Genomic DNA, 14,068 nt, shown 5'->3' with positions numbered 1-14,068 from the left:
GGTTGTGAGAGGGTCTGCAACGTTCTGATTGGACTATTTACCTGGAGAGTTTTACAGGGGCCAAGTGAGATTGAACGTTGTATGTATGTGCAGGTTGGGAAAGTACCGAACAAGGGGATAAAAAGGGCTTAGTGGTAACAAACGAGGATTTGAGTCTCTGCATCAACTTGAGGCCGGGTTGTGAAATGCCACAGATTGTGACCTTTGCTGGGAGAAGCATCTATAATGATGCCCGCTTAACACGGAAGGCATTTAATGTCAATTAGGTAATAATACAATATGTCTTACAGTGCATTAATTTATTAAGCGTATTTACACCACAGCATGAATGGTTTTGATGAGACGTTATCAGAACGTGACAACCTCATACCAAGGATTATAAGAATGCGTATGTGAGGTTACTGTGATCCCCAGTTAACAAGTGACTTCTAGTTCATTACTAACTACATAGTGCCTACCAGGAAGCCGCACTCTTGATTTGTCCATAGCTACTCCTTGTATCAAAACTTTAAAAACAAAGTCCATGAAAACAGATTTAGTATACAACAAATATAAAAGATTAATTACATTTGAAAAGAGCAGAGTAGCTGCATTCTGCTGAAAATATCCCAAGCCTGCTTGCTCCAAATCAAATCTAGCAGAAGTACTTAGCTACAGAGGACCTTTTAATTGTGCCGACAACTCTAATAACAGCCCCTTCTCCTCCTATTAAATAACAATAATAAGAAAACCAAGGCAAGTCTGCTGTCTGATACTGTCTAATACTCAGCAGAACACAGGTATTTGTGCACTTACATATAAAGAGCAAAGTAAAGGAGGTTCTGGCAAACAAAACCCAGGTGGTATTTCTCAGTATAAATGATTAGAGCGGTTCACACCACTGTTCCATATCCACAGAGAAGTATTTGCAAAAGTAAAATGCACATATATGAACAGAGCATTAACCAGAGGATTATGCGTAAATAATAAATAACAGTACTTTGCATGCTTAAATCTCACAGAATTCCTTTTGCCTTAACCAGTGATCAATAAACACAGAGAAATGCAGTCAGCTAGACTGCATTTCATCTCCTTATCAAAATGATGAGCAACACCCAATCAGTTATACCCACACAAAAACACTGAAAAGAATGAGTGTAACTGAAATCATAAGGTGGAAAAAATGTATCATTAATTACACATGTAGTCGAAAGCTCACCACACTGAGAAAAGCCAATAGTGAACTTATTATCACCATCCTTTTCTGAAGTCTTAAGCACAGCATTTTGCTGTGAAATAAGGATCTTGTACAATGTGACTCAGTAGTCCCCCAACTCCTGAAACCAGCACTTTATTCCTACAGAATTACTTACAGAAACTCATTCTAAACCTGAAACAATGATGACTTCCTCTGTGCCTGGAACTAATGTACACAAACTTGTTTCTTTTCTGCTTGTGGTTCATATGGAAAGGCCACAGAAATATTCCAGCTTTGTTATTAGAAGTTACTGCACTTCACTTATAATATCTCACATTTCCACACCAAAAACCCAAAATACCATTTTTTTCTCCCCCTCCCCAATATTACTTTGTCACTCCAAAGCATTATATGAATCTCTTAAAAAAATATTCTCCCTGGAAATTCAATTACAACCATTGAAGAGCAAGAGGCCAGCACCCAAATCTTTTGGAAGTCAAAATAAAGGGGAAAAAGAAAGCGAGCAACTGAAAGTATTTTCATTCTAATACACCTTCTAGAACAGACGTGTGCTCTAGCTTTTATCCCCTTCAAGGCACTTAGGTGCTTAAGGACAGATTTTCATCACAATATTGGGGCACTGCTACTCTGAAGTCTGGTTCAAGTAGTTATAACAACAGATTATCAAATTATTTGAAAAAGTAAGCCTTGGATTTATGAGCAAGTAACTGCACGGGAATATCTCATGACAACTACTCCCATTCTTGACAAATCTTCATGCAGATGTGCTGGCATACTTACTAATTATAAAAGAAATGGTGATCTGCTGATGGGCAAAAATAGAACAATTTCAGCCAATTTAAAATGCATAGTTAAATATATTGCAATAGCTGTTTTCTAATAAAGTAAACTTGGCATGAGAATAATGTTTTGAAGCTGCTATCCCTCCATCACACTGAAGCTGAAAGTCTTTTTGATTAGATGATAAATTAATCCAGCTACTGGCAATAGACGGCTCAGTGAGCCACAGCTGTATGGGAAATGGTGGTATTTCCAAGTGATGTCAATATTCTCTGGAGACACAATGTGACATTCGAGGCATCTGTTTTCCCTGTACACTTCCTATAGTGCAGCTAATTATGGCTCCCAGGCAGCCACTAGGAAAGATGACATTAAACCCATTAGAAAACTGAGCTGTTTAAAATGAAATTCTTAAATTCCTTCATAAAAAACCCATACCCTGACATCAACCACTGTGGATGGCTGGAAATAGCAACATAAGCGTCTAAGTGAACTTCCTGAGTTCTGCCAGCAATACCGAGCTCATATTGAAAGTCTCAGCCTTAGCATCACAGCAACATTAAGGTAGCAGCCAGCTTGTAACACAACATCAATGTACATACAGCCATTCAGGTCTTGATTTTAGCATGTTTTTCCTAACTATTCATATGTCTGAACCCCATCCTCCAGTTGAGTGGGCAAGTTACAAACTGAAGGATGATAGCCCTCAGTGACTAATACCTAAATAATTCTGGAAACGTTCATCTATTTCCTGCCATAGAACAGAATGCAAAGATAACTGTGACACCAGAAATAGAAAAGAATTAAAACTGGGAGATAGAAGATAAAAGAATACATACAGACATTACTCACCAAAAACAGAGTTCTGAAGTTGCTCAGATCGCCGAAGAATTCCTCTATGCTTATTGCTTTGGGATCAAAGGTAAAGTATTCTCCCAGATTTTCATACAATTTAGTCATGTTGTTGTGCATGTTGGACAATTTCTCATATTGTTCTCGGGCACTCTCAGCAAAGCTGTAAGGTTTTGTTAAGGAAAATGATTCAAATGTAATCCAATCTAACAGTAAAAATAGTAAAGAAAACAAGGTACAAATGCAAAGGTTAGAACTGGAAAACATGCTAGTGCAATTCTGCTTTCAAATAGGACATTTTGATGTATTAACATGCCTGCAAGCTCATACCAACATAAGGTGGTGCCACATTTTTCCACTAAATGATTTCTTTCCAGTGATGAAGATTTGCCATCAATAGATTACACAAACCAACTTGATAAAATTACCAAGTATCTTGGACATTTGTGTCCTAATAAACTATTAGCTTCTTGAAATACATTCTATGAAAAGACATACTGAAAATTAGGATCTATGTTTAAGTGATGCCATGTCCCCTATATGATGTACACATATGTAAAATCTGCATCCTGCATACTTACCAGTGACAAGACTATCTAGTATGACATCCATTTTTCTTTGTCTATTATTACAGACATCTTGGTGGACTCTTTAATGTCTACTGACATAACTCAGCTCCTACCTCAGGCTTCCTGTAGTAGATAAACTTATTTGGGGCACGTTCTCAATACGCAATTTCACAGAACTTATAAAAATGGAATATCCACCCACCTGCCCCAGTTAACTGACAAACAGCTTTGAGAAATTATTAGTAAGAAAAACACCATGCAACAGCAGAAGTCTTATTTTTTTAAAGGAGCAAGTATGGAACTCTAGAAATGAAACACAGTGATGCCATCCCAGCAGCCATCATTAAAAGTTTGACATAATCCTTTTAAACAGAAAAATGTGGCTTTCCCCCCCCCCTACTTCAAAACCACATTTTTAGAATAATTCTTTGCAATTACGGGAAGGGTGCAAACTACTAAAGGAAATATTAGTTTTTCCTTGAAGCAACTAAGCTTTCAATCTGCTGTTTTCTTCCGTTGTGGCTGTTTATATCCACAAAGATATAAAGTCACAAATTGCTGTAAACAAACCCAGTTAGTAAGGATTAAACTAGCTCTGCTGAGGGTGTATGGTAGCTGATGAAAGTGTTGCGCTGCGCGTATCAAAACCCAAGAACATAAGACACAAGTTATAACCCAAATTAAAAAAACTCATGCAGCCTGGTTCCCTGTGGCTTTCACTTGCAACAGATCTTTTCCACGCTGATTCTGATTATTAATATAGCAGAGTTTGTATTCAACCTTTCCCATTACTTAAGACTAGCATTTGAAACTCTGCCTTGTATCACATTTTTAATTACCCAATATTTCTGAGATGCCCACCTCTCTGCAACAGAAACAACCTGGAAACTAACAAGGGCGAGATGCAGAGAAATCATATGAGCTATTTATGTTTGAGTTGAGGCTAAATCCTATAATGATTCTTCAGAAAACAGTCAACAGATTGCAGAATAAAGAGGAAATTCAGGTGGATATTCTATTCATAACATTTCTCTAGTGTTTGGATACTGTTTAGTACTTTAAAGGCTGTCATTGCATGAGCTACATACAAGTGTAACAAAGCTGAAATTGTCTCCCATTGAATAGAGGCCTAATATTTCACTTGGATTGTCCCAGACTAACTGAAGCCTACGTAGTCATTTAAAAACTGGTTCTTAAAAGTATGATCAAAACCTTTACACAACATAAGCTTTCCTCTTAAGAAACTTATTTTCCAAGTAATCCTTTCTTCTTCGTCAAAGCCTCAGCAGCATAAAAAGAAAGATGTATTCCTTTGTTAGCTTGTAATGATCGCTTAGAATGGCAAAAAGTAGAAACCAGCTGTGTAATGGATCTTAACATATAAATATCAAGATTTTGAAACACTAATATCTACCTATATAATTTCATACCAGTGCAAACACAGAATAATGCCTATACTTGCAGTTTACTGTAATGAAGTTTAACATGCTTGGTTAGAATCTCAAGCTTGAACTGTGAAATTGCTCATCTTAATTAACGTAAGACAAACTTGGTGTAGTTCAGTCTTCAGTGACATTTAAGTGTACAAAAGGAAATGAAAGTTTAATGGCAAGAATACATTAAATGGGCAATAATGGCAAGTAACTGAATTATTGAGCAGAGCCTCAAAATTTTAGGAATACATGAATTGCCTTAGAGTTAGCAGACTATTACCTTGGACAACTCTCCAACCACAGGGAAAAGAAATAGGAAGGTATATAACGATATAAATTATATCTGCAGTTCCCTTAAAAACAACCTCATAGAATATAAACCCAAATTAATATATTAAATCTACTGAAAAGTGTGAAAAGGAAAAAACCTTCCAACATTCCAGATTTGGAATCAATTCTTTGAAACAACGCTCCCAGAGTCAAATTCTCCATTCAGGTTGCACATTCAACATGAGAAATAACAACAGTTAACACTATCAAAGAAAATGAAAGCGATAACCACACAATAACGCTACTGAAACCAATAAATATTTTGAATTAACACTGTAGAAACATATACCGTAATCGCAATCTTATTAGTTTTTAATCTAGTAAGTAGCAAACTGCCAATAAGAAATACCATTAACGGATGGCTTGTAAGGCAAAAGGACGTTGGTAAGGGGGATGAATATATTGAGCAAAGAGAAATAAAGTAGTTTAACTATACCTAATTTGGAAGAAAAGTCAGTGCTGTAGAGGCAGTACTTTCCAGTCATTTAGCAGGTCGTATTAACAAGGCTACACTGTCACATTCTATATGCTTCATACAATCTTCATGCTCATGAAATATTACTAGCTTGAAACATCACCTTGGAATGCACTACGTCAAGTCATTGTGAAGACTTAGTCACTGTAACTCCACAGAAGCAAAGCCATGCCTGCCCATACTCTTTCATGAAAAAACAGTCCGGAAATGCCAAAACTGTGCCTAAAAGAAATGCTTAATTCCAAGCACTCCCATTAATACAAATTGGAATGAGTTTGAAATGAGTGCTCAGTTAAATTATGAGTGCTTATTTCAAAACTGTGAGCAAGCTTCCATTCTTATTGTGAACCAAAAAAAAAAAAAAATCACAAATCTGCAGAGGGCAACTACACAAAACCACTGCAAGGTTTTCTAAGTGTCATCTTGTGTTATTAAGAGTTTAATATTCACAGGTGTCCTCTGAAAGTGCTCTCCTATTTCATTGGTTCTAACACACTGCCTCGAGATTAGTAATTAACTAAAACACTGCTCAGTAACTGGTACCAGAACACTAATATATGCTTTCCCATGCAATCCAGTAAAATCCTCTGCACTGCACATTTCTAAAGAACTCTCCAAAGAAAACTAAAGTGCAAACGATTAACAACAGAAAATCTCATGTCTTTTGAATTACAAAACAGAAGTAAATTCAGACCATTCACTTCCATTATTCTTAGTGATTTATTAAGTTCTGTTGCCAAATTTCAATTATCTACTAATAGTACTTTTTCCTGACTCTTTTTACTGTTTAAAGAGAGGCTGGGAAACCAACACACCTCTTTTATATATATATATTATTTTATATAAGGATTTTGTTTCTGTTTGCATCACAGCTGCTGCCAACTTAAGCTTCCATCCAGTTCTGTGGTTTGCTTGACAATGACCACCACCAGGAAGAGGGGGAAGAAACGTTTAGATACCCAGAAGGATTTCCACTGTAAGAATATGAAGTGTGGTGTCAGTAGCAGAGTACAGGTAAATATTAGCACAGGTGGATAAAGCCAGCTGTAAGGACTGAAAGCATCTTTTCTGTAAGTAAATCAATTCTTTTTTACACTTTGAAATATGACCAGATGAGTGCAGTTTGCTGGCATTTCAGAGCAACGCCTAAATGAATCCACTTCATTAAGCAAGGAAGAGATACAAATGTTACCATGACACTATGCTACCGCATTGTGTCGGAGATAAAGAATCACTAATTACCATCAATAGCAGAATTAAAGCCTTTATGTCTGTACTAGGACCACTACCACAGTATTTCCATGCTTTCTACTGGTTTCTTTCATGCAAACATAAGGAAGAAAAGATCGGAGAAATGAAGGTTAAGGACCTCAAATCAGCTGGAGGGAAAACTCATCACTTCTACCATTACATCTGCTATGAATCTCACATCAACATATCGATTACTTATATAATAGCCAATAAAGTACCTGAACACACAAAAACCACACTTGCCCCAAAGCAGCACCTATTACTATCACATTTACAAAGAAAATTAAAGCCAACACTGACAACTTGGCATTTGTCAACAATAAATACGCCACAGTAGAAAGAACATTGGCAATTTACCTATAATAATGAGAAACGCACTGGTGTTCCAGCAGTTAGGGAGGCCCCTCCCCAGGGCACGCGGTTGCTATAAAAATGGAATTTAGGACAATAGAGACCAGAGTTAATATCTTTGATACCTCCAGCACAAGAACGAACAAAAAGGGGATTCCTGCCAGAAACTTTTGAACACTCTCCAGAAGGATTTCATAGACTGAAGTTTGTTTTGTCATGTGCTTCCAGCTGCTGGCTACAGGAAGCTGAAATCAGGTGAAAGCACCATTCCATTGGGAGCATTTTTCATGTAATGCTTGATTCTCACAAGTTTGTGCTGACACAAAAAAACTCCATTTAAGAAAGAGGCAGCTGGCATTATGCTACAGATGGATTAACTCCTAACAGAGAACAAAACCACAGGGATAGATGAAAATAAAGGCCCACTGAGACCAGAGGGGTAAGATGTTCTCATTTATAAATATACTAAACCTAAAGGAAAAGAGTCCAAGTATTTAGCATATTATATAAATTGGCAGTAATGAGGAGGTAAACAATAATCAGCCTGGGGTTTTCTGGGAGTCTGGAAAGCAGAGCCACCTAACCTGCATTTGTTTAAATATACAACCTATGTATTTTCCATGTACCTTCAGTTTTACTGACTGTATCAAGGATTCTTATTTAATTTCTTATTCGCGCTGACCCTAATATTGATTACAGACAGAAACTGTACTCAAAAGAGAGCACAGCAGCATTTAAAACAGAAACATGGCTTCATGCTAAATCTCTATATGATTACCTTGAAGTTTGTCCACACCACCCATTTCTCTTTGATTCAACAGTCAATGCAATGTGTGTTTGTTAGCTTTTACTTGCAGGTTTATAAATCTGCACTGAGAGCAAGAGGCCCATGAACTGTATCATTACACAACGATAAAGCCCCGAGCCTTAATAATCATAAATACTTCAAGACTGGAAATAGATGTCAACATGTATTCTTCATGCTTTACTAAATTTACAGCTTCACATAATTCAGAGTTTGTTAGCTATTCCAAACTCCTGAGGACTCATTTGCTGTCTGAAAATTGACAGTTTCCATCAGAATGTTGTGTCTCAGATAATACAGTTTAATTCCAAATGGCTTATTAATATTTGCATGACAAATTACACGTTTGAAGGTTTCTCCCCTGTCCTGAGCAGAACTCTGGAATTAACACCAGCAGTACTTGAAGCAGGAGGGAATGCAGCCACGTATCATAATGCCACTGTATTATTCAGGAGATACACATACACACTACAACTCTTTAAATGGACAGATACACACGGAATACCTGGAACAGCAGCATACCAATAGTTGATATTTTGATAAAATTACAGTTTAGTTATTAATCCAGTGCAGACGATATACATTTTAACAGGGTCAAACCAGCCTATCCTTACTGTGTATTCTTCTCTTTTGAAGAGACAGAAGTTATTTTTACTTCAATTAACTAATTGTCAAACAGCTCAATCCATAATACGTTACTACAGACACTGTGGGAAAAGTTAATAAATGTGCTGAAAAACTGCCTATTCAAAAGCTTGAAAGCAAAATCGTTGGAGCCTAAAATGACATAGTTGGGGAAGAATTAAGTAGGCAGAAAGGATAATGTAAGTAACCACGCAACAGCTGATTGCTGTTTGTATGCCTTTATGATGTATGAGATAAAGCATACAAGAGTTGGATTAAAACACACTTGGGACACCACTCATCACCGTGTGGATCATTGGACCTGCTTGTAAATTAACCTTATTCATAGGTGGCACTTGACATCCTCAGCAGTAAGGAATTAGCCACAAAAGGAAATGAACTGTATGGCAGATCAGGCAAGGAATCAGACAGCAGTTTAGAAGATTCAGCTTCCACAGAGGGCTCTGCATTTATACCTAGGGGTGCTTTAAGGGAAATTCACAACCTAATACATGTTTGGCCTCCTATATTTCTGGGTCTGAATCAAGTGTCGAGTAACAGCCAAGCTGAGCTTAAATGGGTGGCTGAGCACCGGAAATGGTTGTCCAGAGAGGTTATGGAATTTTGCAGATACTCAAATGCCATCTGGACACAGCTCTGCAAGCCTGCTCTAGAGTAGGGAGGGTGGACAAGATGACCTTCAGCAATACCTTACAACCTCAGCCTGTGAGGATAGGAAATCCAAACAAGCAAGGCTTTCATTACTCTGCTTATACATTATTTCAAATTCAAAATATAACATCTCAACTTCTTGCTATATAATGCAACTTCATTCCTTTAAAAAAAAATCCCAAATTCACAGGTAAGTTCTACACACCATACTTTACCCAAATATAGCTTTTCCTCCTCCAAGCATGCCAAAATTACATCAGATTGAGAACTGCTGAAGAGAACCATGAAACACTAAGAACAAACCAGTCGTCAGAATCCTCACTATGAACTACAAACATCCAGTTTTAAAATTACCTTGCTGAACAGTTCATTATTTCAACAAATCAAATGGTATTTATTATTTAAACTCGGTTTTCAATAAAGCCAAGTATTCTTGTTATCATCAGAACTTCACAAGATATTAATAATTCAGCTACAGCAAGTATAAGGACCAAAAAAATTGAATTTCTGTAGCTGCATGGAGTTTGATTTAGCTTCCTATCCGCACTTAAGCCAACTCATTGTCTGCCTTGACAAAAAAGAACCAAACCCATGCTTCAAACTCATTTGTGAAAATAACGTAATCCCTTGGTGTGATCCACCTGAAATTAAAACCATCAGCAGACTGCTCGCTAATGCATTGCCATACATTGCTCATACAGCAAAACACTCCCTTCGCCCCTCCCCACTACACTTATCTACTTCTAATATTGAAGAAATACACTTCAACAAGAATATTTTTGTGATGTTTTTCCAAAGTGTTCTTTCAAAACTCTCGCACAGCATTTTAGAGCAGGATTCTGGCTGAAAGAACCACCAAACAAGGCTAAAAAATGTTTTCTATAGCTAAAAGAGAAAGTTTGATTTAATAGCATCATCTTTAATGAAGGATGTACCACAGCTCTTAGTTTCTAATCTCCAAGCTCATTCATAGTAGAGCATTCTTTGAACTGAACTGGAGAAACGCAAACAGAACATATTAGCTGAAGACAGAAATCCAGCTTTAATAACAATAAGTCATTTGCACTGATAGCTTTATATTCACCTGCTATCAGTATGTAAACAGATGCTAACAACTTCATCATTCACACTAGATACATAATGTATCTCTGTGACTGCGCAGAAGACAACACATTTGGAGCATACACAGATAATTATGAATCACAATTATATACCTAATCTTTTCCTCCTGGTGAAAGCCTTTGAAAATAGCAATAATAAAAGAATTGGCAGGAATCTTTATTGCAATACACTTATTCTACCCAAATTAGAACCCAAAGAAACCAAGACCCAAAGAAGGAGCCCCATGTCATGAGTTTACACAAAATCATTTACTTCTGAAGAGCTTCAAGACTCACTAATAAAATACCCATAAAAAGCCCCATGTGAGGATTTTTTTTTTCTCATTACAAAGCAAATAACCTCATAGAATCACAGAATCGTTAGGGCTGGAAAGGACCTTAAGATCATCCAGTACCAACCCCCCTGCCCTGGGCAGGGACACCTCACACTAAACCATCTCACCCAAGGCCTCGTCCAACCTGGTCTTGAACACTGCCAGGGATGGAGCATTCACAACCTCCCTGGGCAACCCATTCCAGTGCCTCACCACCCTAACAGGAAAGAATTTCCTCCTTATATCCAATCTAAACTTCCCCTGTTTAAGTTTTAACCTGTTACCCCTTGTCCTGTCACTACAGTCCCTAATGAAGAGTCCCTCCCCAGCATCCCTATAGGCCCCTTCAGTTACTGGAAGGCTGCTATGAGGTCTCCATGCAGCCTTCTCTTCTCCAGGCTGAACAGCTCCAACTTCCTCAGCCTGTCTTCATACGGGAGGTGCTCCAGTCCCTGATCATCCTCGTGGCCTCCTCTGGACTTGTTCCAACAGTTCCATGTCCTTTTTATGTTGAGGACACCAGAACTGCACACAATGCTCCAGGTGAGGCCTCACAGGAGCAGAGTAGAGGGGCAGGATCACCTCCTTGGACCTGCTGGTCACGCTCCTATTGATGCAGCCCAGGATACGGTTGCTTTCTGGGCTGCAAGCGCACACTGAAGCCGGCTCATGTTCATTTTCTCATCAATCAACACCCCCAAGTCCTTCTCTGCAGGGCTGCTCTGAATCTCTTCTCTGCCCAACCTGTAGCTGTGCCTGGGATTGCTCTGACCCAGATGTAGGACCTTGCACTTGGCATGGTTAAACTTCATGAAAACTTCATCATTCAGCATTTGACAGAACAGCCCAGGAAAATACCCTGACAAAACAATCAAACCTAACTGCAGTAGATCTTTCTCAGTCACTATTCAGCATTCCCTGGCCTTTATTACACTAGTACCTGAAGAAGCCATTAGCTATTAGAATTATCTGGCACAAGTGCATTCTCTGTGCACAGACACGATTTCAGTGTTGGAGTTCATGAGAGTGAAGCACAGAAAGCTTATAACCAGCTGATAACACTTGCTGTCATCTGCTCCTTCTCCCTCAAGTGCAGAATCATGATTGAGTTTATGTTGATTAAGATGAGGCTGACTTGTCCCTAACTGGCCATAAAGCTTCCATCTTAAGAAACACTAGAAGAATCTGTCAATGTTGACTCACTCCTAGCTCTAAGCAATCATATCAATTCCTAATTTTCAGGAGTTCAAGCTTCTCAATAATGAAAAGACTATTCCCATTGATTCTACCCACACCACTTGACTACGCACAAGAGAGAGCTTATGTCAACATCATTTCAATACTGCCTTTTTATTTGTACCTCTGTTAATCAGGATGCAAAGATCAGCGCTCGTTTCTCCACAGCTCCCATAGGAACTCTCCAGGCAAAAACTGATAAACAAGTGCCTGTTGTATAAAATACTCAGTCCAAGGAACAGAGCTCCACAGGCTGATTCTTAAATTGGTTTCTACTGGAAAAGTCTGCTCAAAGGCTTCCAGGGCCAATTTAGGAATTTCCTGTGGTAGCATGAAGAAAACTTGAGAAGTAAATAAGAGCACACAGCTCCTCAGACAGAAAACATTAAAGGCAGCATTTGGAAAGCCACAGGCTGGAAAGAAAGGAAGATCTTGTCCATCTTCAATAACAACATTTATAACGGATTTAAAAAAATCCAAATTTAGTGCCTGATATTAACCTAAATTTGCTTAAAAAGAGAAAAATAAAGTTGATGACCGAAGTTGAGATTTCCCCCCCTTAAATGCGACAGGGAAAAAAATCCCCAAAGTCCATACTCTCATTTTTAACAGAAGACAGAAAAATCAAAGCAGTTTCTAAGAGCCTGAGAACCCCTGAAACAAAACAAACCTTTCATCCTGGCAAAACCAAACCTTTATTTCCACTGATGAAGTCACCAGGATTTTGAAGCTGCTTTTGCAAACCATGCCAAGACGAACTGAACTGACTGCCACTGCCTGACATGTGAACAACATCCTTGAGAGCAGATGGCAAAATGCCACTCCTGAAAGAGATGTGTTATTTAGCTCCATTTGTTCTGAAATGGAAGTAGTGAGAGTTGTTAAAAGGAAGGAAAAAGAACATAGCAGTTGAAGAATGCAAGAGATAGAGGTACACATACCACTTCACACCAGCATGTATGGGTTATGCATTCCACAATCTTACCTTGCCATCTTCAGCCTTTTTAACCTATAGCACAAACTTCAGTGTGATGCTGGTATGACGAGGGGGTAACTGATGGGAGTGCTAGAATAATACATATGAGGTGACAGGACAGAAGAAAGGCAAAGAGAGTCTTATAAAATTACAGAAGAACGTAAAGAATTCTCCAGTCCATTATTCCACTTTGTTAATGCTTTACAGGTCATCTTCCCGTACTTCTACAAAATTCCTAGATCTTTGCTTAGATCCTTCAAAGCCATGGATCACATTTTTGCCTGTAACCCCATACTGAAAAGTTTGAAAGGCAGCTGGTCCCTACAGACTTCATGCAGGTGTTTTTCCAGTACCTTTTACAACAGAAATCATCTAGATCTTAAACCAAAGTGCCACAAATAAGTATAGTTTAAAAGAATTTGAAACCCTACAGAGAGTGGTACTTGTAGCTTTTTCAAACTCAAATCTCTCCTATGTTTTAGGGTGGCACACAATTAATCATAATCACCATTCATGCATTAATTAGAAAGCAATGCAGAAGACATGATAGTCAAGAATACATCAAACAAAATGTTGCAAGAGTAATGGATTTCTAGCATAGCTTCCCTGGAGAACAATTAGATTAAAATCTCCTCAGATGAATAAGAACAAGAAAGAAAAGAGCTAAAATAAAGCCAGTACAAACAAAATGATTCTGCAAAATTTGTTTTGCATATTATATTCAAATTAATTAAGTGCGACTTTCAAATAACACAAAGCATTGACAAACCATGTTGTAACAGCATTAAAAAAATTAGATGTTGATACCTATTTCAGCAAAGCCACTGGGAAGGTAGCCACTCCTAGAAATATTACATTACCTTTGGAACACACAATGAGATGCCTTAAACAATAATTACAGCTTTGCGTGCCCTAAATCTTTCAGAGAAACTGCAACCACATCCACTTTCCCTTTGATCATGCAGTTTTTCCTGACTTCATCTGGATTTAATTATGAGAGGTATGTTTGAGCTGTCAGTGGTACCCTGCTTCAACAAGCTTTGCTCAGTAGATCTGATGGTTACTTCATCTAGATAAAGGT

General features: G+C 38.0%; 1 protein-coding gene across 2 annotated transcripts in view; it reads right to left on the bottom strand.

The window, feature by feature from the left end:
- Nucleotides 1-14,068, bottom strand: part of DIAPH2 (diaphanous related formin 2) — a 234,663-nt gene that overhangs the window by 96,408 nt on the left and 124,187 nt on the right. For both annotated transcript variants that reach the window (XM_061446159.1, XM_061446160.1), the window contains exon 25: nt 2,831-2,995. In XM_061446159.1, coding sequence (XP_061302143.1) covers nt 2,831-2,995 — 165 coding nt within the window. The remainder of the gene's footprint in view (nt 1-2,830; nt 2,996-14,068) is intronic.

The sequence above is a fragment of the Pezoporus flaviventris genome, unplaced genomic scaffold (assembly GCF_033815535.1).
Source record: "Pezoporus flaviventris isolate CSIRO_AGI_PZ_B2104156 unplaced genomic scaffold, CSIRO_AGI_Pfla_v1 ptg000005l, whole genome shotgun sequence".
NCBI lineage: Eukaryota > Metazoa > Chordata > Aves > Psittaciformes > Psittacidae > Pezoporus > Pezoporus flaviventris.
The sequence above is the reverse complement of the archived record's forward strand: the minus strand, read 5'-3'. Positions and strand labels throughout refer to the sequence as shown.